At 38.3% G+C, this 26,353-nt stretch overlaps 1 protein-coding gene across 1 annotated transcript in view; it reads left to right on the top strand.

Annotated features, from left to right (window-relative positions):
* ADAMTSL3 (ADAMTS-like 3) overlaps window positions 1-24,659 on the top strand; it is a gene marked incomplete at its 5' end in the record, with an annotated part of 100,098 nt that extends 75,439 nt beyond the window's left edge. The window contains 10 exons of the mRNA XM_010073380.1: window positions 499-626; window positions 935-1,063; window positions 12,644-12,826; window positions 14,878-14,997; window positions 15,773-15,985; window positions 18,446-18,629; window positions 21,106-21,310; window positions 22,181-22,290; window positions 23,801-24,015; window positions 24,550-24,659. Of these exons, the coding sequence (XP_010071682.1) occupies window positions 499-626; window positions 935-1,063; window positions 12,644-12,826; window positions 14,878-14,997; window positions 15,773-15,985; window positions 18,446-18,629; window positions 21,106-21,310; window positions 22,181-22,290; window positions 23,801-24,015; window positions 24,550-24,659 (1,597 nt within the window). The remainder of the gene's footprint in view (window positions 1-498; window positions 627-934; window positions 1,064-12,643; window positions 12,827-14,877; window positions 14,998-15,772; window positions 15,986-18,445; window positions 18,630-21,105; window positions 21,311-22,180; window positions 22,291-23,800; window positions 24,016-24,549) is intronic.
* Between the last annotated feature and the right edge of the window lie 1,694 nt (window positions 24,660-26,353).

Here is a 26,353-nt window from a genome sequence, read left to right as displayed (position 1 = left end):
CAAGATTGCTCTGGAGAGATGGATTTCTTGCCAAGCCTAATACTTTTAATTGTGGTAGTCTGATTTATTCATGCTGTTGTTCCTCAGGGATTCTGGTTTGTAGTAGCAAACTCGCTGTCCTCCAAAGGGCTGAAGACTCTTACATGCCTGTATCGCTTAGCGCTCCCCTTTTGTCGCCAGAGAGGAGGCAGAACTCTTACTGCATGCGCTGGTCTAGGATGGTAAACTGCTAGAAAGGAGTTTTGCTGCTGGATCTGTGACTCTTGCAAGAAGATTCAGCTGGGTTTGCTCCAGGGTAGTAACCCCTGTCTCTTGTTGTCTGGAACAGGCTGCCCAGAGAGGTTGTGGAGTCTCCTTCTCTGGAGACATTCAAAGCCCGCCTGGATGCGTTCCTGTGTGATCTGATCTAGGTGTCCTGCTCCGGCAGGGGGATTGGACTAGATGATCTTTCGAGGTCCCTCCCAATCTCTAACGTTCTGTGATTCTGTGACTCTGCAGGGTGATCCTAGATGCCATTGGAAAAGTGCAAATTCGGAATCCTACTCAAAAGGAACTTGGTACATATGGATGCCTGGTTGCTAATGACTTTGGTTTTGATATGGAAACATCTTTGCTATTGCATGCAGGTAAGACTGTAGCACCCAAAGAATCAGGCATGTATTTTTTTTTAATATAAACACTCATCCCCACTCCACTGTGAGATGGCCTCAGTTGATGAAATTGTGCACAATTTAATAGGTAGCAATGAGGTGGCCTTGTTGCTCTAAAACCACAGCAGGTGTGAACTGACTCTGCTTGTATCTATCCCACCTGTATGTTCTGGCTGCTTCTTTACAGACCGAATTCTGTTCCAAATGTGATGAATTTAAGTACAGGATTTATATTTAAAAGTAAAATAAAGCTTTTAAAACTGATTATTTCTTTAATTTCAAAGAGGTTCCTGTCATCTTGTCCTCTGTGTTAAATGTTACAAATCTGGAAGCCAGAAATCTCTCGGCAGTTGTTGGAGGTACAATCGTGGCAAGAATTGGAGCAAATATCAGGGTTCAATGTCCAGTGAAAGGTAAGCAAGAACTGTGCTGAAGTTCCCTGTAATGTTGAATTCCAAAGTTTACCGTACATCTTTATACTATTTCTTTTCTGACTGTCACTTCAATTTACACACATACATATATGTTCAAGCAGTCTTTCCTTTAAAAGCACTTTTCTTTCCATGAAGTGGTCTGAGGCTCCATTACAGAGCTTAAAGCTCACCTGAGTGAATGACTATCTTGCTGCAATAGCAAGCATGGCCAGCTGACTTGCTCATCAGGGAAGTTTTTTTTTATCCCTATTTGAGATGCACATGTGTCTAGACTATTGTTAAAATCGAAAATGAAATCTCCAGCCATAGCTTAATAGAACTTTAAACCTGATAGTGAAGTAAACTTACCTTTTAGAGCCATCAGTCTGCAGCTGCAGTAAGGAAACAAAGAAAAGTGCCGAGCCATGAAAGCACGTAGATGTTTTCTAGCTCAACATCTGTGGAGCAGCACTAATGTTAATCAGAAGCTACAGGCATTAAGCAGTTCACTGATTCATTTTATTTTCTAGTCCTTTGTTGGAAAGGTAGAATTTTCTTTTTAATCTCATCATTATTATCTGTTAAGTTTAAATTGAAAGATTTAACTCACAGTAGCAATATTCTTTCAAATATTTAATAAGCAAAGGTCAGCCTTTTGTGCCTTGTTGATGTGTGAAACAATGAACATTGCAAAGAGAGGCTTCAGAGAAGTCAGTGTGCCGTTCACATTCGTATTACTGGGGGAGCACATATCAGAAAGAGTGTTGATATTGAACCAGAGTAGTGACAGAAATACACGTATGTGCAAATAGTTCTGCATACAATAGAGGCGCCAGGCTGACATATATATAGGACATGTGGCTCTGCTGTTCGCTGTTGTACCAAGGCTAATTCTTTGATGAAGTAATATTTTCCAACTGTAGTTTGGCAACTCTGTGCATAACTGACCTACATCTCAAATTCAGCAGAGAGTTAATGTCACACTGTTAATATTAATATTTTTAGGATGGGTAAGCAGTTAGCAATTTAAATATAAATTAATATTTTCACATGGGACTGCAGATTTCCAAATGCTTTAGAATTGTGTATATTCGTGAGCCAAACTTTAGTTATGCTACAACACCAGTGTTGACTTAGAAAATGATTTATCTAATTGCTTTATTTCCTGTCATTGCCAAGGAAGTAAGTATTACTGTTTGTGAATAAAATAGAGCTTGCATGTCTTAAAATGTTACTAAGCCTAGAAGCAGAAAAACTTACGCAATGTTATAAGCAGAGTTTTTCTGATCTCTTTTCCTTAATGAGAGTAATAAACCACTGACTTTAGAAAATTTAACTCAATAGCTCTTTATACTAATAGGTTTGTCTAGTTGGGGGGGGACCCAAAAGTATGTCCCTTTGCAGTGTGGTAGGATGAGAACTTTGTTGTGAATGCTGATAAAACATCATGTGAATTATCAGACAAGTAAGAGTTTAAATCAGAAAAAATATTAGTATTTCTGTGTGCTCTAAAAGTTCTGTTCCTACAAACAGCCAATGTGAGTCTGCAAGAATCCTTTGCTCCTCATCAGACATGTCAAGCAGATACACCTGATCCATTGGACTCTTGCTAGCCCACAAAATAGTTCTCCACAAGAAGAACCATTTAATGAATAAGGTATCTGTGTGTGAAGAACGTTAGTGCCATGCCACTAGCAGAATTCTTAAATTACTTTTAAATTTCTTGGCTGCATTGATTTCTGGGAGTTTTTTTTCTGTAGGCTGGATAACTTTTAATGCTTTTTTATATTGTTGAAACCATAGCTTTCCCTGTGAATAAATCTGCTTATTGAGTCCTACATTTTGTATCTACCAGTGTAAGGTCTATTCAGGAATTTTCTTCCTGAAACACATATTAAAATTATGCACATATGCAAAATGGTAACTTAATGGTTCATTTAGGAGAGAGTATCATGCCATGGAGCAGAACATCAGCTGGAAGCAGGAGCAGCCTACCCAGCAATCTGACAAAGTGAGTTGTGAAAGGTAGGGAGGAGGTAATGTAAGAAAAGATACCTCCCCAACTTCCTACAGTGGCTGGCTAATGGCTGTACAATCCATTCTTTAATTATTCAAGGCCTGAAGAGAAATAAGTATATTCCACTTGAGGGGCTCTGGGTTCATTAGGCCATGTTACACAGGACAGCTCTTGTTTGATGGTTTTGACGGAAAGGATGTGAAGTTTAATGTTACGTACAGTGCTAGACAGCTGACTGCAGGTTTGGGGTTTTTTTTTGTTTGTTTGTTTGTTTGTTTTTTTTCATTGATACTGGTTTGGTTCTTTTTGTCTTTTTGAAAGTCTTTCTTGCACACTCCAAAAATCACATTCAGATTGAAAAAATCCTTTCAAATGCTAAGGAGCAGTGTATCCTAATAACTAGAAAAACATCAAGGAATGATTAAGAAGAGCTAACTAAACTGCTGAAGCTAATATTATTTATTTCTTTTCTCTTTTTAATTTATAACAAAACTATCTTTCCAGTAATTATAAACTCACTTTTATAGCTCCCACACGAGCATATGCTAGAAGATATTCATAACATTCTGAATAGGTTCATTTTCCGTGCTTACAGCTGAGAGCTTTTCAGTCAACACACATAGTATAAATATCAATACTGATTGCTCCAAATTGCTCTTGGATAACATTTATTGTATTTGCAGGAAAGATCGTCTTGTGCTTATTACTAAAATAAACTAAAACTGTCAGACTCCATTTATTGTGAAAACTTGAAAATTCTCAGTTGAAGTAAAATAGGGGAAAAAAATAAAAATATGTATAAATGTGCCTTGTCTGCCACCTGCTGGTGAGAGGGTAGAAGGGAAATACACTGCATGAGGTTGGTTATACCTTGTATTGCATCTCTGAAATATCTTGGCACAGAGGCTTTTAAAAGTAGAAACTCCGTCTTCATTCAAATTCTGTGTTCCTATGGATATATTTTGGCTCTGTAAGAATAACGTATTGATAAAAAATAGTGAGAAGTACACGAAACCTGTGTAATCGGGGTCATCTTTTTGCACATATGTTTCACAAAGATGGACCAGCTACTTGCTGTCAGTGTTGGAACTTGAAACATGTCCAGATAAATCAAGAATTTGATTTTCCATCTGTTCCTTCATTTACCCACGCTATTCCAAATGTAACTTTGATGCTGTTCTTTGTCTTTTATGCTTAACCCCTCAAAAGACGTCTCAGTGAAGAAAAACAGCAGTTTAATACATAGGATTCTAGCTCTTCATTTCTTTTAGGTTTTTTGTGTGTTCTTCTAAAAGATATTAATAATAGATTTCAAAGGTGTAAAGGGGTAAGTACAGATTTATTTTATGAGAAAGGAATGACACTATAATTAGTATAATAAAAGGAAATTTTTTTGCTCTTGCTTCTTTTCACTAGAAGTGCATCTACATTAGAGGTTGGGGGTTTTTTTTATCGGGTGTAAGTGGGAAGGACTGAAAGATGTACTTCAAAAGCTTAATTGCGCTTTGCTTTGTGTCTTGCAACGATCTGGGAACCTGAAAACTGAATCCCTTTGAATATGACTAAACCGAAAGGTGTGGCTGGGGACTGTGCCTGTTCCTTTCCAAGTACTAATGGGCAGTAAGTCCAAGGGTCCAGGCAAGATTGACCAAGTAGTCCAAAGCAACCCTCATCCGAACACACATCAGATGTGTTTTGGGACCTCAGTACCAGCTATGTCTCTTTAAAAGCACATTCCTGGTGCCTTCCAGTGCTTGCTAATGTAGATATAACCTAGAGAGTTCATGGGGGGGGAAAGAAAACATCAACTGGAATGATTTACAGGTTGCTTTTTTTTGGTGTGTGTTTCTCCATTTCCCAGCTTTCCTTATTGGAGCAGGGATTTCCTTCAAATTCCTCATTCAAGAAGGGTTAAGATGGATTGTGTTAGAGGAAGGTAACATTTCAAAAATCTATTAGAGTTCTTGGAATGCTCAGCAAGCATGGGGGTATTCCCTTGATACTTCCTACTTCAATTTGCAAAAAGCTGTCAAGAAGTTCCCTAGGCAAAGTTTAATGAATTCTCATAGTGTAAAAGAAGAAGAGGTTAGCTCATTTGTTTAAATGATCGGAAGGAACAAGTGGTCAAATTTTACAGTGGAGAGAGGTTACCAGTAGGGTGCCCCAAGACTCTTTTCTGGGATTTGTGATGGTTGACATTTTTATAAAAGTTCTAAAAAAGAACCTGAACAGTTAGTTGACCAAAGCTGTGAAGAATCAAGGTTTATAAAGGCTGATCAGATCTAAAACTCTCTGCAAAGAGCTGCAGCAGAATCACACAAGTAATGTTTAATAGCTAAATGAGGGCAAAGGATGTTCAGAATTGGTATTTGCAGAATAAATCTACATATAGAACAAATAACCTTAAATATGGACAGGTGCACGTGGCTGTATCTAAATCACTGCTACTCAGAGAAAGATTTGTGGAGTCATGCTGGTTAGTTCCGTGGGAACACCAGCACACTCCCTGGGTGGTGCCATAAAGGCAAATCAAAACAAATGGCAGAGGAATGGACAATAGAATATATAAATTGGCCATTGCTTAAAGCTGTGGTGAATCCTGTTTGTAACATGCTAGCCTCATCTTGAAAAGGAGATACAGTAGTGCTAGGAAAGGTAGAGAGAAGAGCAATATTAGAGGAAACAAGCATGATGGTCCAAGTGCTACCTCTCTTTCCAGAAGTTAGGAAGATACATTGAGAAACGGTCATCCAGTAAATGCCCTGATTTTTAGTGCTCTTTGCCTACACATCCCCAGGTGCCCATCATTGGACACAAAGTGCTGGGTTAGGTGGACTTCAGATCTGGCGTAGAATGGCAATTCCTGTGTAGTTCTTTAATTTCTGATAAAATTATATTTTCCAAGACCCTGAGTACAAATCTACTTTATGAGCACAAATGGCTGGATCCTCAGTTGATATAGCATGGCTGTTCAGTAAAGTGAAAATCTAACCACTAACCAGTTGGACAAACAGTCTGTGATAACAGTGCTGAATGGTGGAATTGCCCTAATGCACACCAACCAAGTCTGTGTTAGGGGTCAGCTACAGAGTTCAATCTAGCAGTAATTTCTGAGTTCATACCTAACTCGGATCCCCTTATTTAGTGGCCTAAATATAGTTGCATTATTTTCAATGCCTGATTTTGAAAAATATTAGCCTTAAACTTGTGCAGCTGGAAAAAAGATCAAGTTCTCTTTCAGCTGACAGCCAGAGAACTAAACAGGGCCTGACAGAGCTGTAGCAAGGGGGGGATAGGAGAGGGTCTCGCTTCAAGAACCCCTCTACGGAGGTCACCAGATGCCAGTAAGCATATCTAAATCCTGCCAGATGTTGCTACCACCTAGGAAGAGGGGCTGTTGCATGGCTGGTAGGAAGAGGCACAGGTAATAGCTTTGAAAGATTGCGAGAGAATGGGGCAGTAACCAGAGGGCAGGTTGGAGGATCGTACAAGTGCCAGAATGTCTCACGCTGGCTCCCTGTGCAGGACTGTGACTCCTGGTGAAGTTGGCAAGATTCATGCAGGTAATTTCAGTAGCAGCATGGTTTAGACTTTTCAGGGTTCGCTAGAAGCTGATTGCTCAAGCATCATTCAGATGAATAAAAAGGCAGTTCGCGACTTCTGCTGGAGAGAATATGGAGATGTATCAATCAAAGAAATTGCGCTGTAAGTTATGCTAAATCCACTGTGGGTGTTAGTGAGTGTGGAATAAATAATAATCAGATGACATTAATTGTGTGTGTTACTGACCCAGAATCATTTCCTCTGAAAGATGACATGTGAATTTAGCCCCTAAAGTTAGGTAAACTTTTAGCAAAGTGCAGCAAAATGTGATTTGTGCCAGCACAGTTCTGCCTTGCTCTTGAATGGGAAATACAGAATACTTTGAGATTCTACATAGCTGGGGGAAAAATTTCTGAAGACATATCCAATGTTTTAGCGCAACAAGTTAGTAGGCCAAGATTTTTATGGTGTGTAATATTTCATAGGGCTTTCAAGGTTGGAGGAAATTTGTTTTTGAACACTGAATATTTTAAGGGCACCCTATAGTGTGGATTCCTTTTTTTTTTTTTTTCTTTCTTTTTTTAAACACATGTTTCACAGTCCCATCCGGAGCTGGAGTTCTTTTTCCATAACATTTGCTGTCCCAGGGCTACTCACAGTGGAAAATGACTTTTTTCATGGAACATTGAGTATTTTAGAGCTGCTCCAGTGCTAGTGGAAAATAACCTGTGTTTGAGGTCAGAAAAAGAGATTAAACTAATTTTAAAGTTTTATAGCCACTTAGGTCTATAGTAGAAATTTTTAACATCAGAGGATTTTAAATCCACTGCAAGAGTAAGATTCTGATTTTTAAGGTTTTTCTAAGACTAAGAAGGTCCAAGTTCAGGAATGCATCTTTGTTCATGAAGGACAATTACAGCTATTCTTAATTTTAAGCATGTGTTTTGTTGCATTCCCTAATAAGAATGGATTTAATCCTATGCTTAAGTGCTTTCCTGACTTGGAGCCATAGGATATGATTGTTTGATTCTGCTACTAGCTGATGTCAGTGATGGATCTCCCATTTGAATCACTGGGATCTAAACTGCACTTGGGGATTCTGAACCTTTGGCAGTTTGGGTGAGTCGATACCTTTGGGCTCATCCTCAGCTGCATCTGTGTGGAGGTGGGGTATGAAGGAAACAAAGGTGGCTACAGGCCATCTCTTACCTCTTCCCCTTTTTGTACTGGCTGGGGATCAAACCAGGAATTTTTCAGCTTTAAAGTAATATTTTCTTGGATGTAGACAGGGAATGACTTCCTTCCAGGATTACAAGCTGGAAGATTTACTTTTCTTCCTGAAGAGAAGTTCTAGGAAATTATTCCCAGAATGATTTGGTGTCTTCTGACGAATACAGGAGGCAGCCATTCTATAGAAGAAACTTATGTAGATGCGTTAAATTTGGACAGTAAGGTGAAACATAGGACACATTTTAGAACTGCCCAAGAAATGACAAAGGACAACAGTAGAAACTTCTTTGATTCAGAGCAGTGGGCAGAAAATTATAGCAGTGAGGAGGAAATATGTTTAAAATTCAATGTAATTAGCTTTTAAACATCTCTGTTACTAGTTTTCTTGCTGCAATTCAGTAACGGAAAAGGCTCTCGAAGACTGTGAATGTTATTTTTATCCACTTAAAGTCCTCATGTAAACCAACCTTTATGCATCTGCAGTAAAATTCCACCTTGTGAACAAGACAAACTCCTCCATGAAGTCCTCCAAGTATCTCCCAAAACTCAAGTATAATTTCAACTCCATTCAGTTCATCACCTCTAAGAAAAAAGAAGAAAAAAAACCCAACACCTTGTGGTTTGGCTTATTTTTGCTTAGTTTAGTTTCTCCTTGGATAATAAAACAGTACTGAAAACTTTTAAAGTTATATTTACATGAATACTAAAGGATAAAGCATAGGTTTTAGACCTTAACTATCTGCCTTTATTTGCCTTGAAAAAAAGAGCTTCTCTTGCATTTTCAGAGTGTGCTCAAACTCTGTCTTGCAGTTTCTGTGTAGGAGAATCAGCACTTTTCACAGTGCTACTGTAAGAGTCTTGTCATGAGGAATGTGGGAGTTGTACACTGTGCCTGCGTTCTCACAGGAGCTGATCGATGAGACTGTACAGTGCTGCGTGCCAGTAGGGAAGAAAAATCTTATCTCTGGAGTAGTAAATATGGACTCTAATTTCTAAAGGAAAAACATCGAGAATCTGCATGATGGAAGCTTTTTCACCTAAAATGTATAAATGGTGACTGCGTGCTGGGGTTGTGCTGTGTGATGAGAAGTTTTATGCAAAGCACTGTTAAGCACAGAGACTATTAAAAAGCTAGATGCATGCCTAAAAATAGGGGGGTTTTAGTATCTTCCTACAGTAAGAGTTTCCCCTGATTGGAATTCCAGAAATGACAGTACGCCCAAGAACTTAGTGTCTCTGATGAGAGTTATGGCAGAAAAGAATTTTTCACTGGCAATACGAACACACAGATAAACTGAAACTGTCCAGAAGAGCTTGAAATGCACATGCTGCTTGACCAAAGAATGCCAAGGAGCTGGACTATAATGGATGTCTTTTTCTCCTGCTTTATTTCTTTAATCCATTTGTGGGGTATCTATCAGCAGATGGGAGAGCACCACGCAATAAATTTTTTTTCTGGACAGATTCTCTACTGCATCTATCGGGATGCACAACTCTGAAAGCTTTATGTCACATTTGTGCTTGCCAGTTGTGGGTTCCCCTGAAAGGCAGGGTTAGATGTCCTGCCTGCAGAGTGTGCAGTCCTGCCCCCTCTCCTCCCTTCGTGCCGTACTCCAGCCTGGAGTACGTCCCTGAACTCTCCTCTGAAAGGCAACTTCCTTTTCTCCTTAACTCAGGGCTCAAGCAGAGGATTTTCCTTAATACTCTCAATGGCAACCTAACCAAAAGCCTGTGAAAAGGGACACAGAAGGAGCATGATTGCAAAGACCAGTTGTTCTTAAGCAGATGGTCCAATATTTCCCGTGTTCACTCTCAGGTGGTGAATTGGTTTCCACATAATACAAAGGTTGGAACCATAATAAGGAACCACAAAATGCAAAAACTTGAAGGGTCCTCAAAATGATTGGGAAGAGGCCAGCTCAGTGGGACTCAGTGTACAGTTCACATAAAGATTATTAACTCTTAGATCGAAATCTTACTTCTCAGTAGTTCTGGGTAAAATCCAGTGCAGGAGTGTTGTGATTATCCCCACTACTGTTTTGAGCTCAAACAGCTCACGTTCGTGGATGCACCCTGAAGGTATCTAGGTAACACTAACTCTGCTTTAAAACGACAGTGTGCCATAAACACTTATAATGCATACCAGTGGGGTTTTCTGTTATGTATTTAGCTGATAATTTTTCATGGATTCTCCCCTACCTCCCTGCTTTATCTGTAAGTGACAGCACCCCTAAGATTGCTTGGATGGATTCATTGTGCTTCTCAGCTGGACTGGTTGCTGGACTGCCATGCAGGGCTCTCTCCACACTCCTGCTCCTTAGACCTAGAATTTATGTTTGTGTATCCACATTATTCACTTGAGAAATGGTCTGATTTACTTGTGTGTGTGTGGTATTACTTGCTTGTTTCCCCTAAAGAGAAATGTATACAGCTCTTTGGAGAAAGAAAGAGGAATCATTTGCTATAACTTAAATTGAGTTTAAGGTGTGAGACAGATACCAAATTCTGAACTTAAAATGAGAGGCAAAGCCATTCTGCAGATTTATTTTGCAAACTGGACTCCAGTCCAGGTTTTAAAAGACTCTACGTGTCTCTGAATGAGACACAGGTAGAAGAGTAGAGACATGGCAATTTTTCTGGGATAAACTCTAGGATATAAACCGAGTTTGGAAGAAAGAAATATTCTACTTAAAGTAAATCCCAGGAATGAGGTACATGTCTGAATGCTGTGGTGAGAGCAGAGGGAAGACTGTGTCATGGGGTGATATTGGGCTGAGTTTGATAGAGGATCAGGTTAAAAGCTTAGATTTAAACCTTTCCAAACATTTCTGTGTTTTTGTGCTTTGTGGAATTTCATCTTAAATCTTTTTACTTCAGTCCCATCTCAGTTGTGCTGCTTCTGGCTTATTTTTGGCTCTGGTTGGTCTGCAGGATTTTGGTGCCAGTGAGGGTAGTCTGGTTGCAAACCTCTAGGCCTTAGATTAAAACAGCTCAGCATCCTCACAACACCTCCTCAGCCCATCTGTATAGTAAGTATGTATGTCTGAACAGCCATGGAAAGTACACTGTAAAGGAAAAATATGTCTGAGAACGATACACTTTAGCCAGAAAGCTGGGGTAAAATGGAAAAAAGACCCTTAAAACAAGACCTCATCCTAGTTCCAAAAGAATTTTTCAAAGTGGCATAAAGCTGCTTCTGGAAACTTGAAAAAAAGCCTGGTTTTTTGGACCCTTGTGCATTCTGCAGATCTGTGCTTTATTTTTTGCAGTTTTAGTCAGTAAAACACAATCTCATGAGTTTAAAACACTGAACAGCTGCTAAATTGTCTAGAATAAAATCTGTGGTTATGCAGAAGAGTTTCTCTCCACTGTCTTTCTAGACAAAATGGTGGGGGGGAGCTTTTTCCTTCGGTGAAACAGCAGGTTCCAAAAAATGTGTCTGGTTCCTATTACAGTAAAGGAAAAACTTGAGGTGTGCATTGAAAGTGCTAAGCCAGTGATTGAAATGTTAAAGTTGTTCCTAACGGCTATTCCACATCATGAAGACATCATCTGTAAAGTAATACTGCACAATGATCTGTGAAGAGAGGAGACTGAAGTAGTGTACAATATGGCCGAAACTTCCAAATGTCCCACATTCAGGTCAGCTTCTGTAGCAGAACTCCTTTCGGTAGACTTCAGTGAGCACTGATCAACGAATTTAGAGAAAACAGAGTTCAGGTGAAAGACAGTTTAGCTGCTCTGAGTTGCCTCGTGCACCGTGCCTTTGTGTGCCTCTGCGGTGTGTCCCTGTGTCACGTATGTCAGGCTTACCCAGGGATTTACCTGGGATTTTGGAGCTTCAAAAGAGCACTTCTGCTGCAGCAGCTCGACTAGAGCACAAGCAATGAAGTGTCTGATTTGCCAACTTGCAAAATATCGTTTTAGAGGCAAATGTTTGAGGAAAATAAAACAACAGTGGGAGTTCTCCTGCAGAGGTGGAACTGTGCCAGTGAGAAAGCTATCTAATTAAAAATAAATGTCCAAAGTCATTCACTGATTAAAATTCAGAATGACAAGTTATCTGCAAGTGCTGAGTTTCTCAGTAGTTTTACCGTAGGAATGATGATAGACCTTTAGCTTTGTGTAACATGGTAAATGAGATTGCTTAACAACAGAGCCCCTCGTTTAGTTGTTAACGCCTCTTTCTGTTCCCTTTCCTTTACACTGCATTATTACAAGTTGTATACATGACATCTGCTACTCAGAGAAGTAGTCAGGAGTTTTTTGGCAGAAATTAGCCACGTGAATTTTCTAAGCTAATTGATAAGTATCTCCTTTTTTCTTTTCAAGAGAAATATTTTGCCTCCATTTCTTTATTTCTAATTAGAAATTGAATATTCATTCTTTCATATATTCTGGGATGCAGGTTGAATGAAAAGATGCAATGTGGATCTGTGTTAATTGAACCTGGTTGGGGTTAATGGTGTCACATCTTTCAGCAGTGAGACACATAAGGACATTGCTTTTGTAGGACTGGTAGCAGTTTTTAAAGCTGTCCTGTGAAGTTGCCTTACAGTGCTTAACCTTTAATGTCAGGGGGATGCTGAATTGTTAATAGGTCTCACAACTGAGAGTCGTGTTGTGAATGGAAAAAGTACTCGTTTTACTGCAATGTTGTTACTTTGGTTTACTCTATCTGTGAAATGAGAAAGGAACTTACGATTCTTGGATGTTCTGGTAGCAATTAGCAATATAAGACCTGTGGTTCATCTCTCACAATAAATGTTCTAATTATTTGCATTTTAAAGGGGTTCCCCAACCAAATGTGTCATGGTTTAAGAAGAAGGACATTCTGCAAATCAATTCTTCCTTGGTTTTGAATGGCTCTCTATTTCTGAGTAACGTTTCCCATGAAGATGCAGGAACATACACTTGCAAAGCAACTAACGCTCTTGGAAAAGCTGAAGCTGTGTCTGTTCTCCGCTTAACTGGTATGTGCTAAATGTGGATTCCTTACTGATAAAAACAGTGAGCCACTTCTGTTATGAAGTTTAACCAATAAAATAGTTGGGGGGTATTTAACACTTTATTGTGAACTTGGAGTTTGTGATTGCATCTGACCCCCTGGATCTGTTCTCTATTTTGTGTTTCCTGTAATAGTGGATCTAGGCACAGATGGTTTGACTTGTGACTTCTTCAAAAGTTGTTCCATCTTCTTTCTTCCAGGAAACAAGTATCAGCCCTTAAACCAGCAGACACATTACAAAACTATTTCCACTGTCATATTATATTATTCCCAGTGCTTTTATCTAGGGAAATTGGGCAGGTTTGAGTTATTCAGAAAATCTGCAGGGAAATGCAGTGAAATTAAAGTAAAGGCTGTTTTGGGGTTTTATATATATTTTTTTTTAATATAGAGGCCAGTAAAACATAGGGACATGGAAAACAAAAAATTCTGAATATGAACTGCTAACTCTCAGGATAGAAAATGTAAAGAAAAACTCCATTTAAATGACTCTATTGTAAGTAGATTAATAGTGTAATACTGTATAATACAACCATGCCTTGCAAATAGCTCCAATAAATGGATCATTCAGCTCTAGAGATTAACTTTCTCACCATTTTGCTGTAGGAAGTACAACGCAGTTACACATGGCCAATCCTGCTACAAAGCTTGCTTTCTTAGACACATGTGTAGGGTACGTTGTAGATGTTTGGATCTGTTGGCCAAGGAAGACGTACCAAAGACATAATAGGAGTCTCTGTGTGAGGATGAGTGTAGACTGAAGGCTCCCTTCTTGGTTTCAGTTTTCCTGGACTCTACATCAAAACTTCAGATGTTCCAGCGAGCAATATTATTATAACGATGTGACTGGGAAGATTGCTCGCAAGAGTCTGAGTTTCGTGTCTACTCCTGGTCACGTGGTATCAGTTTAAATGAATCTGGAATGGATAGGAGAGGGCCAAATTCTGCATTTTTTTTTTTGGCTGTGCAAAACTGCAATGAAATGGGAGGACTTCTGGTGTCAGAACTTGGAGGTTGCACTGACTCAATGTTGTCTAAAGCAACATCATGTCAGCCTTTTGGGCCTTGCTACTGGGGCAGTCGAGCAGCAGAGCAAAATCTGTGCAACCTTTCTAATAGAAGTTCCTAAGGACTGACAAGGCAACTAATCTTTTGCCTGTCCGTACCAGCACGGGACCGGCCTCACTGTGCTTCTGTGCAGACTTTTTTGTCCCAGGGTTTACACAGACAGGCAGAAGGCTTTGTACAGACGTGGCACACTAAGGAAAAATGCTGAACCAGTGTAAAACGACCCACGGAAGTTAGAATATAACAAAAGATTTAAACTGTTCTGGAAGGAGAATAGATATTATGCACATTAATTAAAATAGAAATGTTGACTAAGTGGCAAGAACTGTGTGTTAGTGACAGATTGACCATGTTTTTGGCAGTTATTCTGTCTGGCATATGATAAAAAAGAGGAGTTGCTATAGTGATAGGTGTATGATTCTGCATCCATTATGCTATCTCTATGCCTATCTTTAAGCATTTTAAGAGATTTTCTTCTTTGTTTCTGTTGTAGCACTTTGTCATAATTCCATCTAATGGAACAGAGGAATTGGCCTGATTCCATTGAGAGAATGATTTTTCTTAGAATTTCTGTATGTGAATGACTGATAATGAAATAATAAATAACATATTCATGAGAAACGGGAAATACATCATACATCCTGTAAATCTTGTTCTTACACTGTGTTACAGGCTTATTTTTCTAATAAATAAAATTCAATAAATTCGATTAATTTAGAAACTTGCATGAACGCTATAAATAATTTCCATGTTTCCCTGTTTACGTATCCGAAGTATATTTGTTAGATGGACAATTTAACTGCATAAATGAGGTTGATCCTAAAGAATTCCAAAGCGCTATTATCCTCCTGCTTCATATCTAACATCTTGGATATTTTGATACAGTGGTTTTTTTTAGCATCTTGATTTAATTCTTGCTAAGAAGAGATTTTATGTATTGTGTTACAGAACAAAGATATATAGAGAATAACACTCTGTTATCAAAGGGAAGCAGAAGAAAGCGTGTTCTAATGGCATCCGGGATGGGTACAAATGTCAGTGTGGTACCTGGAGATCCACTAAGAATAGGTATGTTGTCTTTTCTGCTTTGTCATTTAAATCACATTATTATTTATTGGGAGGGCCCCAGGGAGAAAGTGACTGTGATTCCTAAGAATATTCCAGATTTCCTAACCATACCTTGGCTTTCTGTTATCAGGGAGGGAGCCTCAGAGTAAGAGAAACAATTCTTTTTTGATTCAGCTTTTCAAAAAATGTTTTAAAATGGCAGCCCCTTAGGCCTTGTCTAGGTGACTCACCAGGAGACTGAAGTTGTGTAATTTCTTCGACCTTCACTTGGAAACAATGGGAAGAGATTCAGCTGGGGTCTAGAACTGTTTTTTTCTGTCTAAATGAATACTTCTGTTTCCATCCCTGTTTGTGCCTGTGGAGTGAAAATGCAGCAATTTCATTTAATGTGTTCATGACTCCTTTCCAAAACAGGGAGAAACTCTTTCAGTACAAACCTATTTGCATATTGTAGAGTCTGAGATGAAATCTTAATTGCATTTAAGTAATTGTTCCCCCCACTCACTTTGTTCGTATAGAAGTTAGGTTTATAAGAACTTACTGAAAGGGAAAATATAAAGAATTATGGTAAGTATACATTAGCTTACACAGCTGATAACCCTCAAGGGGCAGCCAGGATTTTGGGCCATATCTTGGACTTCAGTGAATATATGTGTACTCTTGTTTTTATTGAGGCTGGTAAGGTCTTTTACATAGAATTACACAATCATACACATGTATTCACAAATATTTCAATGTGTTTGGAAACACCTGCTAAAATGCTGTTGATTTTTAGGTTGCCCGGTGCTGCCCAGCTACAGAACTACAGTTCACTGGCTTTTTGGAGATAGTCCAATCGAAGAAGTTAAAACCTTGGAATACCGAACCCTGGTTGGGGGTCGTATCCTAGAGGTGAACACCAACTCTGGTCAATTTGCTGGACAATTCCAATGTTGGACTTCAGCTAGTGCAAAACCAATGTCAGTCTGGGTAAATGTCAAGAAGGAAGGTTTGTTGAAAATTATATGACAAATTCTTAAATTTTAAAATATATTCTTTCATTCTGTGAAGACTTTCCTGAAAACTAACCTGCTTTTTTATACATAGAAAGTAATTCATAAATACATGTTTAATTTCACGTATGTGAATAGTCCCACTTAAGTCAATAGACAATGTCTATACTCAGAGTTGGATCAGGGAATTAATGTGTATCCAGATATCACGTGGGGGTTCTCATTTCTTACCTGTGTAGCTAAGAAGCTGAGAACATGTTGCCTGATTCAGTGTCTTGCTGCTTAAACGGTTTTAAATCAGGCAGGTTTTCTCAACTTCCCCTTCAACAAATCATACAAATTACTGCCATGATAGTCCACCAAACTGAAACAAAACTGACTTTGAGGTCATCTTTGGCAATATCTTAATTATAATCAAAAATATTTTAATATAATTGTCACATTTCAGCACTGTTACAGTGATATGGTAGCCATCTTACTGCAGTCACCCTTAAACACATCAGTGTGCTAGGGCACACTGCACACTTGTCAATCTCAATGTTTTCAAAAATGTTTGGTAATGTTCTCCAATGTAATGTGCTTGCACAAAACTACATTTCTATTAGAAGTTTATAAAATGTGTAACTGAGGGTTACAGATGAATTTGACAAGGATCTTACATATGCACCAGCAGGACAATTGCCTGTATCTGAAAACATTTTATAAATTGTGTAAATATTTGAAGTGGTTTACAAATTAATTACATTATAACAGGGCTTTAAAAAAAGAGAGTTAGGAACTTAGATCCTACTAAGACTCTGGCAGCAAAGCACCAAGCTCCATTTGACAGTTTAAAAAAAAAAAAAACAAACAACCCAACAAAAACTTTGAATCATTCAATACCCAGGGAATGCAAATGACGTTTAATAACAAGTATCTGTTGAAATTGAAAGTTTTTGTATGTGTTTTATTTATTATCCTATCAATATGATTTGGCTTACTGTTTATGTGCAAAGGACTCAAGCCGTAAAACAGATTTTGCAAATCCCCTATGCTCTGTGTAAGTGTATTCTCAGTTGACGGACAGTGGGTTACTTTTATGGGTGAGAATGGCTCTGGTGTGCGTGGGGTTGCAGAGTCAGTTACATTTACAAAGAAATTTTACTGAAATAGATCTATGATCAAAAAGTTTATTTTTAAAATCAAAAGTAAACCAAAATATGAATTAACCGAATCAGAAACATTCTACTAGAGTTTATAAAAAAATATATCCAGGCCTCCGTCTTAATTAAAGTTAGAATGTCTGAACAGGTCTGGCCAGGTACTAAACTGTCCATCTGTAGTCGTTAGGTGGGCTGCCTATTGGTTGACTGGTACCCTTTCCAGTCAGGCAGGTCAGTATTTTGGGGACATTCCATTTTCCAGTCGTGAGCTTTAACTCTGTTGCTTATGTAAATGTTTCATCACTGAAATACCCATGCATTTGTAGGACTGCAAAATCTCCTTTGGTGGTTTTTGCACAGTAGGCATATTGAGGGCACTTCTGAGCAGTATCATCCTAGTTAAACAAACAATACAGTCTCTCCATCATAGTTGCAGTCAGTAAATTTAACTATTTCTACTTTGAAAAAGGCCCTTTTGTATTATTTTAAGAAACCCAGAAGTAATAAGGAAACATTGAAAAACAATAAGTTAAAGAATTCATTATGTGCTGCAAGAGTGAGCCTGTGGACACAGCTGGTAGCTATCAATTATCCTTGGTTATTACAGAAAAATCTGACTCCTTCTGTGATCACATAAAAATCTGTCAACATTGCATAGTACTTCATCTTTTACCAAGCGTCAAAAAAAATTGTGGGGGAAGGGGTAAGTGTGGAATTGTGACTAAATATAAAGGTAGTAATTGTTAGAGGTGATTGGTTTTTAATATAAAATGCTCTTTAAAACAAATTCCTTTTTCATCTTGACAGATGCCTTGTTGGCAAATTATTTATGCATTAAATACTTCTCTATAGCTTAGTACAGGATTCTCTTAAATCCTGAAATTATGTGGAGTGTCTGGAGTAAGATGAGTTTTCTTCAGGATAAACTTACTGTAGAACAGCAGGAAACCTCGAGAGCCTGATTTACAGTTTCCTCTTTTTAATGCTCATTGTATAAAAATGTTATGAAAGTTTTAAAAGGAGTTCATCAGTTCCTACTGTGAGCCAGGTTCTGCCCTTCATGTGCACATATGCTGATCCCATTTGCCTTCTAGAGAACTTCACGCTTATATGTAAAGGCTGAACTCAAGAAGCTGAGTAGGACTAAGTTCTACTCTGGCTTATTGGTCCCTTTCACAACGCTCAGATATTTGCTTTTCTACAGAGAATGCGGTTTCTATCTAGCTTACAGAAAATGCTGCCAGATGAATTAAAATGTGACACAGTTATCATGTCTAGTGCCTCTCTCATGCCACTTTCAATTGCATTTCTTAGATTACAAATGGGAATATGCTGAGTGGAGTACTTGCTCTGCTAGCTGTGGGAATTCAGGAACCCGCTCCAGAAAACTGCAGTGCGTGAATGCAGAGAAACAGCAAGTAAATGAATCATTATGCAGAGAACTGCAAAAACCAGGGGTTATTTACCAGCCATGCAACACAGATGACTGCCCTGCCAGGTAAACTCCTTTCTGCTCTATTTCCATGCACTCTACGTATATTAAAATGTGCTCACAACCTCCTGAAATGGTTTCTGTGTTTATACTCTGAATCTGAAAAGCGTTCATCATGAACATCTAAAGTATAAGACATGTGAAAATGGCTCATAAGCAAGAAGGAGAACGTATGATTCAACTGAATAAATGAAATCCTGTGCAAGGCTCCATGCTGCTGCAGCAAGCCTTGCTGCTGCCACACTAACACCTTGAAAGCTAAGCTGGAGGTCTCTGAGACATTGTCATGTGCTGGTTTTATGGAATCTGTACCAATGCCCTGAGAGAAAACTCTGTTTAGAGCAGCCAGGTCACTTGTGAGCGGAATCTGTGTTCACCTCCTCTCCTTCCAAGCCAGCAGAGCTCTGAGCAGGATGTTCACTGTGGAATGCCTCGTTTGTCTCGAATGCCCCTCCCCACGGTGTCCTGATGCTTGCATGTGCTTCCCTGACCTGTGCTGGGTCAGCTGAAGTACCTTGTGATCATGGGGCAGAAAATCTTTATATCACAGGCAAGTAGAGCGCAACATCTGATTCCAAAAGCCAAAACCTTACCTCTAGACTTCCTGAGTTGCACTGAGCATTCTAGCTCAGCAAGGCATTGCTCTAGGTTTGAAATCCCACAGGCACCCTCAAAAACAAGTACTTTTGGTTGCTTAAAAGGATTGGTGTTAGCAATGTAAAAATCTGTGAGGGATGACAAGTCATGCACACATTGGAAAATGTTCAGAGAGAAGTGTTAAGACCTTAACTGACATTGTGGCAGTGCATCTTGCCAGTACTTTCTAAATTCTCTTCTAAATACAGAAAACATAGCAAGAGATAAACATCAGGATAAATTTGTTTATATTTCATTATTAGCAGCCAAAAAACCAGATCATCTTAAATTGTAGGTCTGAACCCCAGCCAGCTCATAACAAGCAAACTTTTTGCCAGTGGAAAAGTACTGAAATAGAACTAGTAGTGTGAAACACACAGTTGCAGGTTTCCCTCTTAAAATCCAGCCATTCAGAGCAGACGACAGTTAGGAGGACACTAGAACACCCGGTGCTCCCCTGAGCACGGTCATGCCTTTTCAGTGGACTGCAGTGCATGACTTAACAACCTGATTGTCGCTGGACCCAGAGTATTCACCACAAAAACCAATCAGTTATTTCATATGGCTAAACAGACTGGGACCTAAATTCTCTCTTATTAAAATGCATAGGTTAATTTTGCTTTTAATTTGGCTTTATGTATTTATCAGTGGAAGGGAATTGTGTGTCTACTAACATAATTAACTCTACCTTGAATTATACACATATGCAAAAATACAAATTAATTTCTTTTATGAAGTATTCCATGGTTCCTATATAGGAAGAACATCCCAGATGCCTGGAAAATAGCCCTGTGTCTGGTTCCTAGTGCCTCCAGCCTCTCTCTTTCCTGTGATTACTGACCTGGGAGGGAAGTGCAAAATGCTCAGACTTCCCTTTCCATTTCCTCACTTGCTGATTTCTGCATGATCTTCTCATCCATAGAATTGTAAAGGCTTTAGATGTATGGTCAGTGTTGTGGGCTGTTATTATTGAAAGTGTTTTGCATGTGTTTAATCACTGCTCTCCAGCACAGCATAGAAGTACAGTTAAGCAAATACAAGGGTTTAAGCATGTACTTAACTTGTGCCTTAAGTGTTTGTCAAATTTGGGCCTGGCTGACTTGCTGTGCTTGCGCTGCACCAAATATTTGCAAAAGTACTTGAGCTTTAAAAGGGAGAAAAAGACAGGAGTCCACACTGTAAAAGATTAATCTTCCTTGAATGGATATGAACTGTTTGGCTGTAAGAAAATGAAATAATTTCTAAAGAGAATAGAATATTTTTCCTGTTATTGCAGTTGTGCTGCACATAAAGTCCTGCTCTGTGTTTCTAGTGTAGATTTATGAAAAGATCAAGTCAAATAAATTGTCTTACCACCTGCTGCTTCCCCAGTATTGTTCCTAGCTGCCAAGGCAGACTAAATCTTTGCAGCTTCTAATCAATAAATAACATGTCCTGTTTGAGCCATTATCTAGCAAAATCTTGATGTAATAAATTCGCATGAGTTATGACACCTGTCACCTTAGTAGTACCTAAATAAGTACCATTCATTTTATAAGCTATGGAACAGTATGCTGTCCTTTCTTCAGAACTGTTAAATCCCGCGGGGTCTATAGGGTTTACCTAATACAACCTTTTTGGGTACCAAGCAGTGCAGCTTCTGTTAGCGTATATTGAGCCACAGTTATCTTAGAAGTTATCGCTTAACCAAATTTTTAAGGTCTTGCTTAACAACTGAAAAAGCTGATTCTACCTTTTCTCACATGTAAAACTTGCAATGACAGGTTCTTTTGATTTTTATTTGCAAACTACCAGCAAATTTGCAACGTTTTCACAGTTGTTATAAATCTGTCTCTGCATCCTGTAGGTGGGTAACTAGTCTGTGGTCTGAGTGCTCTGCATCTTGTGGCAATGGCTTTCGCTATCGACAAATAACTTGTCAACAAGTAAAAGGCAATGGCAGTGTGCTGACACTGCTACCAGATGCTTGTGTACACAGCGATCGTCCTGCGGGAAGGAAACCCTGCTTGGGTCATTTGTGTACAGTGGGGACAATACGGACAAAAGGACAGGTGAGTTACAGAGTACTGTGTTTTAAAAGTGTATCACTGTCATCATACCATTGGCTGAACATCTATTCTCCTGCACAATGGAAGAGCTATGTGGCACTAGTTGTAATTGTATTTCAGACCAGTGAATTACAAATCCTAGGTTTTTTTCATTTTATGGTGTCTGAGCTACTTTTATTTGTTGAAGACGTGATCTGAAACCTGAGTATTAGTTTCAGTTTATGTTATGAGCTAATCCGTTACTATGCATTCCATTTTTTAAGCTAGTAAATTGCTTTTTTCACAGTCTTACAAGAATACAGTTTGCATAGCTGTACTTGCAAAGTCCCCAAAGAAAGATACATTAACGTGCTTCAGCAGCAGTTGCCACAATATTTAATAGACAGAACTCTGTTTTCTTAGGTTTTCTATGTTTATGTTACTTAATTTGTGCAGTAAACTTTTGTTCATTTTGATGTGATTTTTAATTAACACAATATTCACTATTCAATGAGCAAAGTAATGAATTAAAAAAATTACTGTTGCTACATTTCTGATACAGGTATTAGCACGGCAAGTTTGTGATTTTCAGAGCTACAGAAAGATCATTGTAGCTCTAGAGCACTAGAGATGTGACATGATGAGAGCACAGACAATGGATTTAACTTTACAAATAGGTAGGAGAGTCAGTATCTTGGCAAAATTACACACACAGAATCCAGAATATCTAGACCTTATCTGAACTGAGGTGTGACAGGGTTGAAGAAGCAGAAATACAGATCAAGAATTATCAGTGGGTTGTGTAACTGGGTAACTGCCTAGGAGGGCAATTCTGTTGTTATTAACTTGGTTGTTTCTTTTTCTTTCCCCCCACCCTTTTCTCTCATGTTTTAGTGCTCTGGTCGCTGTTTAGGCCGCCCTGTAGGTTTACAGCATCATCACTTCATATGTCAACTTCGTAATGGGTCTTTGGTGCCAAACTCTTCTTGTGATGAAAGAAAGAGGTATACAGTTTGAAGCAGAACAAGTTAGATTTTTTTTTTTTTTTTTTTTTAGATTATCAAATTAAAGATACACGATTTTCAGTGCAGTATAAATTTGCAAATCCTTGTGTATCAAACACAAGGAAAGGAGGTACTGGCAGTCCTCCCTTTGCACACGCTGGGTGAGTTCAGGAACACAAGGAGGGTAATGGATTTGATCGGTGTCCTCCACTGTGCTAATGCCAAAACTAGATATAGAGAGAATCTTGATTCCCAAAAATAAAGTAGAAATTGGAGTGATCTGCCATAATTTTTTTTAAATTACTGCTGAACTAGATCTCTTCTGATATTACTTTTTATTCTAGTCTACTGCTGCCAAAATTTTATAAAATAAGAGTGTTCCTGGGCTTTATTTTGTGGACCATGTAAATTGGTTTACTAGTTTGTGATTACTGAAATAAGGTTTACTTCTCTGCATAAACAGATCTCATTCTGCCTCTTAGTGTGTACTGTTGTAAAAACTGAATTCAGCAGGTGTGACTTTTTACTTCAAGGTGCACATTCTTTGTACAAACTCTGTTAATTTGTTTTACTGTCTTTAAACAACTCATTTCAATACAAAAAGTACAGGCTATACACCTCCACAGAATCTTAATCAGCAGATTTGCTTGGGACTGTGCTATAGCACATGGATGGCACTCTTTGTAAAACACCGTAATCTCAAAAAGGCTGAATTAAAGAGAAATTAAAACTGAGTGTGAGGTTCTGGGGGCACTAAATTTTGTTCCAGGCCAAATGTGTAGGTAGGGCAATGAAGAGTAAGGAACAAACGGGTAACAAGTACATATGTGGGAATTGTTATGGTGTTTCTTTATATTTCTTGATACAGAAGTGCTTCTGAATTGTATTTTAAAGCATTTTTGCTGCACACACAATGAAATTCTGACTCCACTGAAGTACCCGGTGAAACTTCCATTTACTGCCAAAAGCCAGGATTTCACTTTGGCAGCTTCGAATTTTTGAGGAAGTTCAGTTTCAGCACAGAAACATTACTCATGTTCAGGAGACAGGTTATGCACAAAGCACTTGCAGCATCCAGGATGCAACATTTTGGGGTTAGTTAAGTTTTCCTAAAGGTAAAACTTTTTTTCTATTCCAGGATTGATTAAGGAACTGATTCAAAGAAACAGGGCTTTGTCTTTTGTTTCCTCGCAAGTGGGGCATGATGAATGAGCACAAAATGAAGTACAGGAAATTCAACTTAAATATTTAGGGAACAAACTTTTTTTTTTTTTACTGTGAGCATTCTCAAACACTGGAACAGATTACCCAGAGAGGTTGTGGACTCTCCATCCTTGGAGATATTCAAAACACAAACAGGGATGGTCTTGAGCAACCTGGTCTAGTTTACTGTGCAGGGGGTGTGGACTAATCAGTCTCCAGAAGTCCCTTCCAACATCGATTCTATCGTTCTCTGAAGAAAGGTTTAGCACAAAATAAACATTTAACTGCCATTTTTTTTCTTCCACAGGTCTCCTGTCAGAATAAACTGTTCTTCAGAGGCATGTGATGTCTACTGGCGGACAGGCCCTTGGAGGCCTTGCAGTGTGGACTGTGGGAGTGGATTTCAGTCAAGACGAGTGTACTGTGTACACAGAAAGAGTAACAAACCTGTGGCTGATCAGTATTGTGGATGGAGGAAGAGACCAGTGACCTGGCAACACTGCAGTGTCACATCCTGTGGCAGTATGTAAATGTTTATTTATATATGAGCATAGTAATAGTTTGTAGCAATTATATTAGAAAGTGACTCTCAGTTGTACACTAATGATTCTACAAGCATTTGATTGTACATCAAAGGTAAAACTATCCTCTCCAAGGAGTACTTCATAATCCTGGGGTTATTTTTCTCTATGAGTAGGTCAGTTTGATGTTAAAGCCTCAAAAGCCCTTTTAGAAGCAGGATATTTAGGAAGTTGTCTTGTGCAAACTTCCCTGCATGACTGTGCCAGTTGTGACTCATAAGTCTCTGGAGCAAGCTGTTAATTCCTGAAAGATGGGGTAGTTTTCTGAAACAGGAAATAGGTAGGTGAATGCAGTGAGATCACACCTCTTATTTGTGACCTAGTTTAGCATTGAATCCCCTGTTGCCAGAAATGCAAATTAAAATAACTACAAAGCTACCACGAATCCACCAGTTGTTTACAATTACAATTATAAATTCTACTATTTATCTTTTGTCCATTGTAAAGCCTTTTAATGTTTAAATATATTTTTCAGAAGGCGAATGCAAGGATACCACTCACTACTGTACATTTATAAAGCAACTAAAGTTATGCTTGGTAGACATCTACAAACAAAGATGTTGTCAATCATGTCAAGAAATGTAACTCTTCTATGGAAAGTTCATGATGCTGCAGTGAAGAGATGAGAAGAGAGGTTCATTAAACTAGCCTGCTTAAAGTAGATACTTGTAAATAAGACATTAGTCATAACAGTTAAATGGAAACATGGGGCTAATGATAAAACAGCATTGCAGATTGATGTGCAGGATATTTTTTATGGGAACTTTTATTATCCACTCTTTGCAATGTTTTAAACATTTTTGAGCCTGGATTTTGAAGATAAACATCATGGCGTATCATCTGTAAAATTCTAGAGGTCATCACATTATAATTTTATGAGGGGAAAAAGCATTATCTAAAAGCACCAGGTAGTGCTTACTCTCCTTAACTTATGAGAAAAACAAAGTCACAAAATCATTTGAAGAATTTTAGAATGCAGCAACTACTTGACCCCTAGGTTTTTTTTTCATTGTTTTATAAAATTTAACACAATTTTTGAATTTATAGAAGTCATGGCTTGTAGCTGTAAAATTTTTGGCAGCGACTTCATTTTCATAAAGAGTTCGAGCTTAGTGGTCAAACTCACAGGATGTGTTTTACTGATATTAGCTGTCAGATGGATACACAGAAGTACATTTCATTTTTTGTGCTTATATTTATGTGTATGCAGTAAAAGACATTGTAGATACTAGTACAATTTTCAAAACAGCAGTAGATCTGTTTTGAATCAATGAGGTGTCATTTTCCATTCTTTCTGTTCTGCTCCAGCCACTGAAGCACAATCAAAGTTCTGGCGTGATTACACTTTTCTACTGATTTTAAATTAGACACAAGGCTTCCTTGTCAGAGCTGTGAATGAAACATTTGTGAGCACTGTTCTCTTGCACATCAAGTCAAATGGGAAGCCAATAACTGCCCAAACACAGCTGTCAGATTTTATGTCTTCAATATATATTCCCCCCCCCTTAATGGGGAAAAATGTCCAAGGAAGAATTATTAATTACGAAGATAGACAAGTGAAAGAAATGTATTTTGAGCATTTTCCCATCAAGATGGCTTTTCATCATGACCATAAACCATTTGAGTGTTCTGCAAGTTTGTAATCCATTCTGATTGTGATATTCCCAGGTAAATTATTTTCCGTATTGCAGATTATGTCTCATTAGGGCTGTAAACAGAGAGAACCCTGTATGAGGCAGCAGATGGATGGGTTTTTTCTTTTGTAGTTTCCAAACTACTGCATGTGTTGGAGGTCTGAATGCTTGTATTGACTTGGATCTTGTGTTACGTTACTGAACTACATTACATGCTAATTAGTGGGTATGCTGTAAGAACAGTTTTAGAAGCAGCATTCCTGTTTTTTTTGAAAATTAGATTAGCACTACTGTATAGAAAATGTTTAATCTGGACTATTGTGTCCAAGGCTGACTGCAAGGAGAGGATATTCCTGATCAGTACCTTCTTAATCAGCAATGGGTCTTGATTGTTTAAGCAGTTTTTTAAATTAAAACATTTGTAAGATAGTTTTGTAGATATTTATTGTCTGATTTAAAAGTGCAATATTTTGTTTTGTACAGTGTTTAATAAAGATTTTTGGACATATATTTTTTCTTATTACCAAAATTTCTTATTCCTTTTTTTTTCCTTTATATTTAAAGTTTCCAAATTGTAACACATAGCATTTTTTTGTTGTTTCAATTTTGTCTTTGGTTAAGTATGCATGATATACAGAAGCAGTG

The sequence above is a fragment of the Pterocles gutturalis genome, unplaced genomic scaffold, assembly GCF_000699245.1.
Source record: "Pterocles gutturalis isolate BGI_N339 unplaced genomic scaffold, ASM69924v1 scaffold13687, whole genome shotgun sequence".
In the NCBI taxonomy this organism is placed as follows: domain Eukaryota; kingdom Metazoa; phylum Chordata; class Aves; order Pterocliformes; family Pteroclidae; genus Pterocles; species Pterocles gutturalis.
The sequence above is the reverse complement of the archived record's forward strand: the minus strand, read 5'-3'. Positions and strand labels throughout refer to the sequence as shown.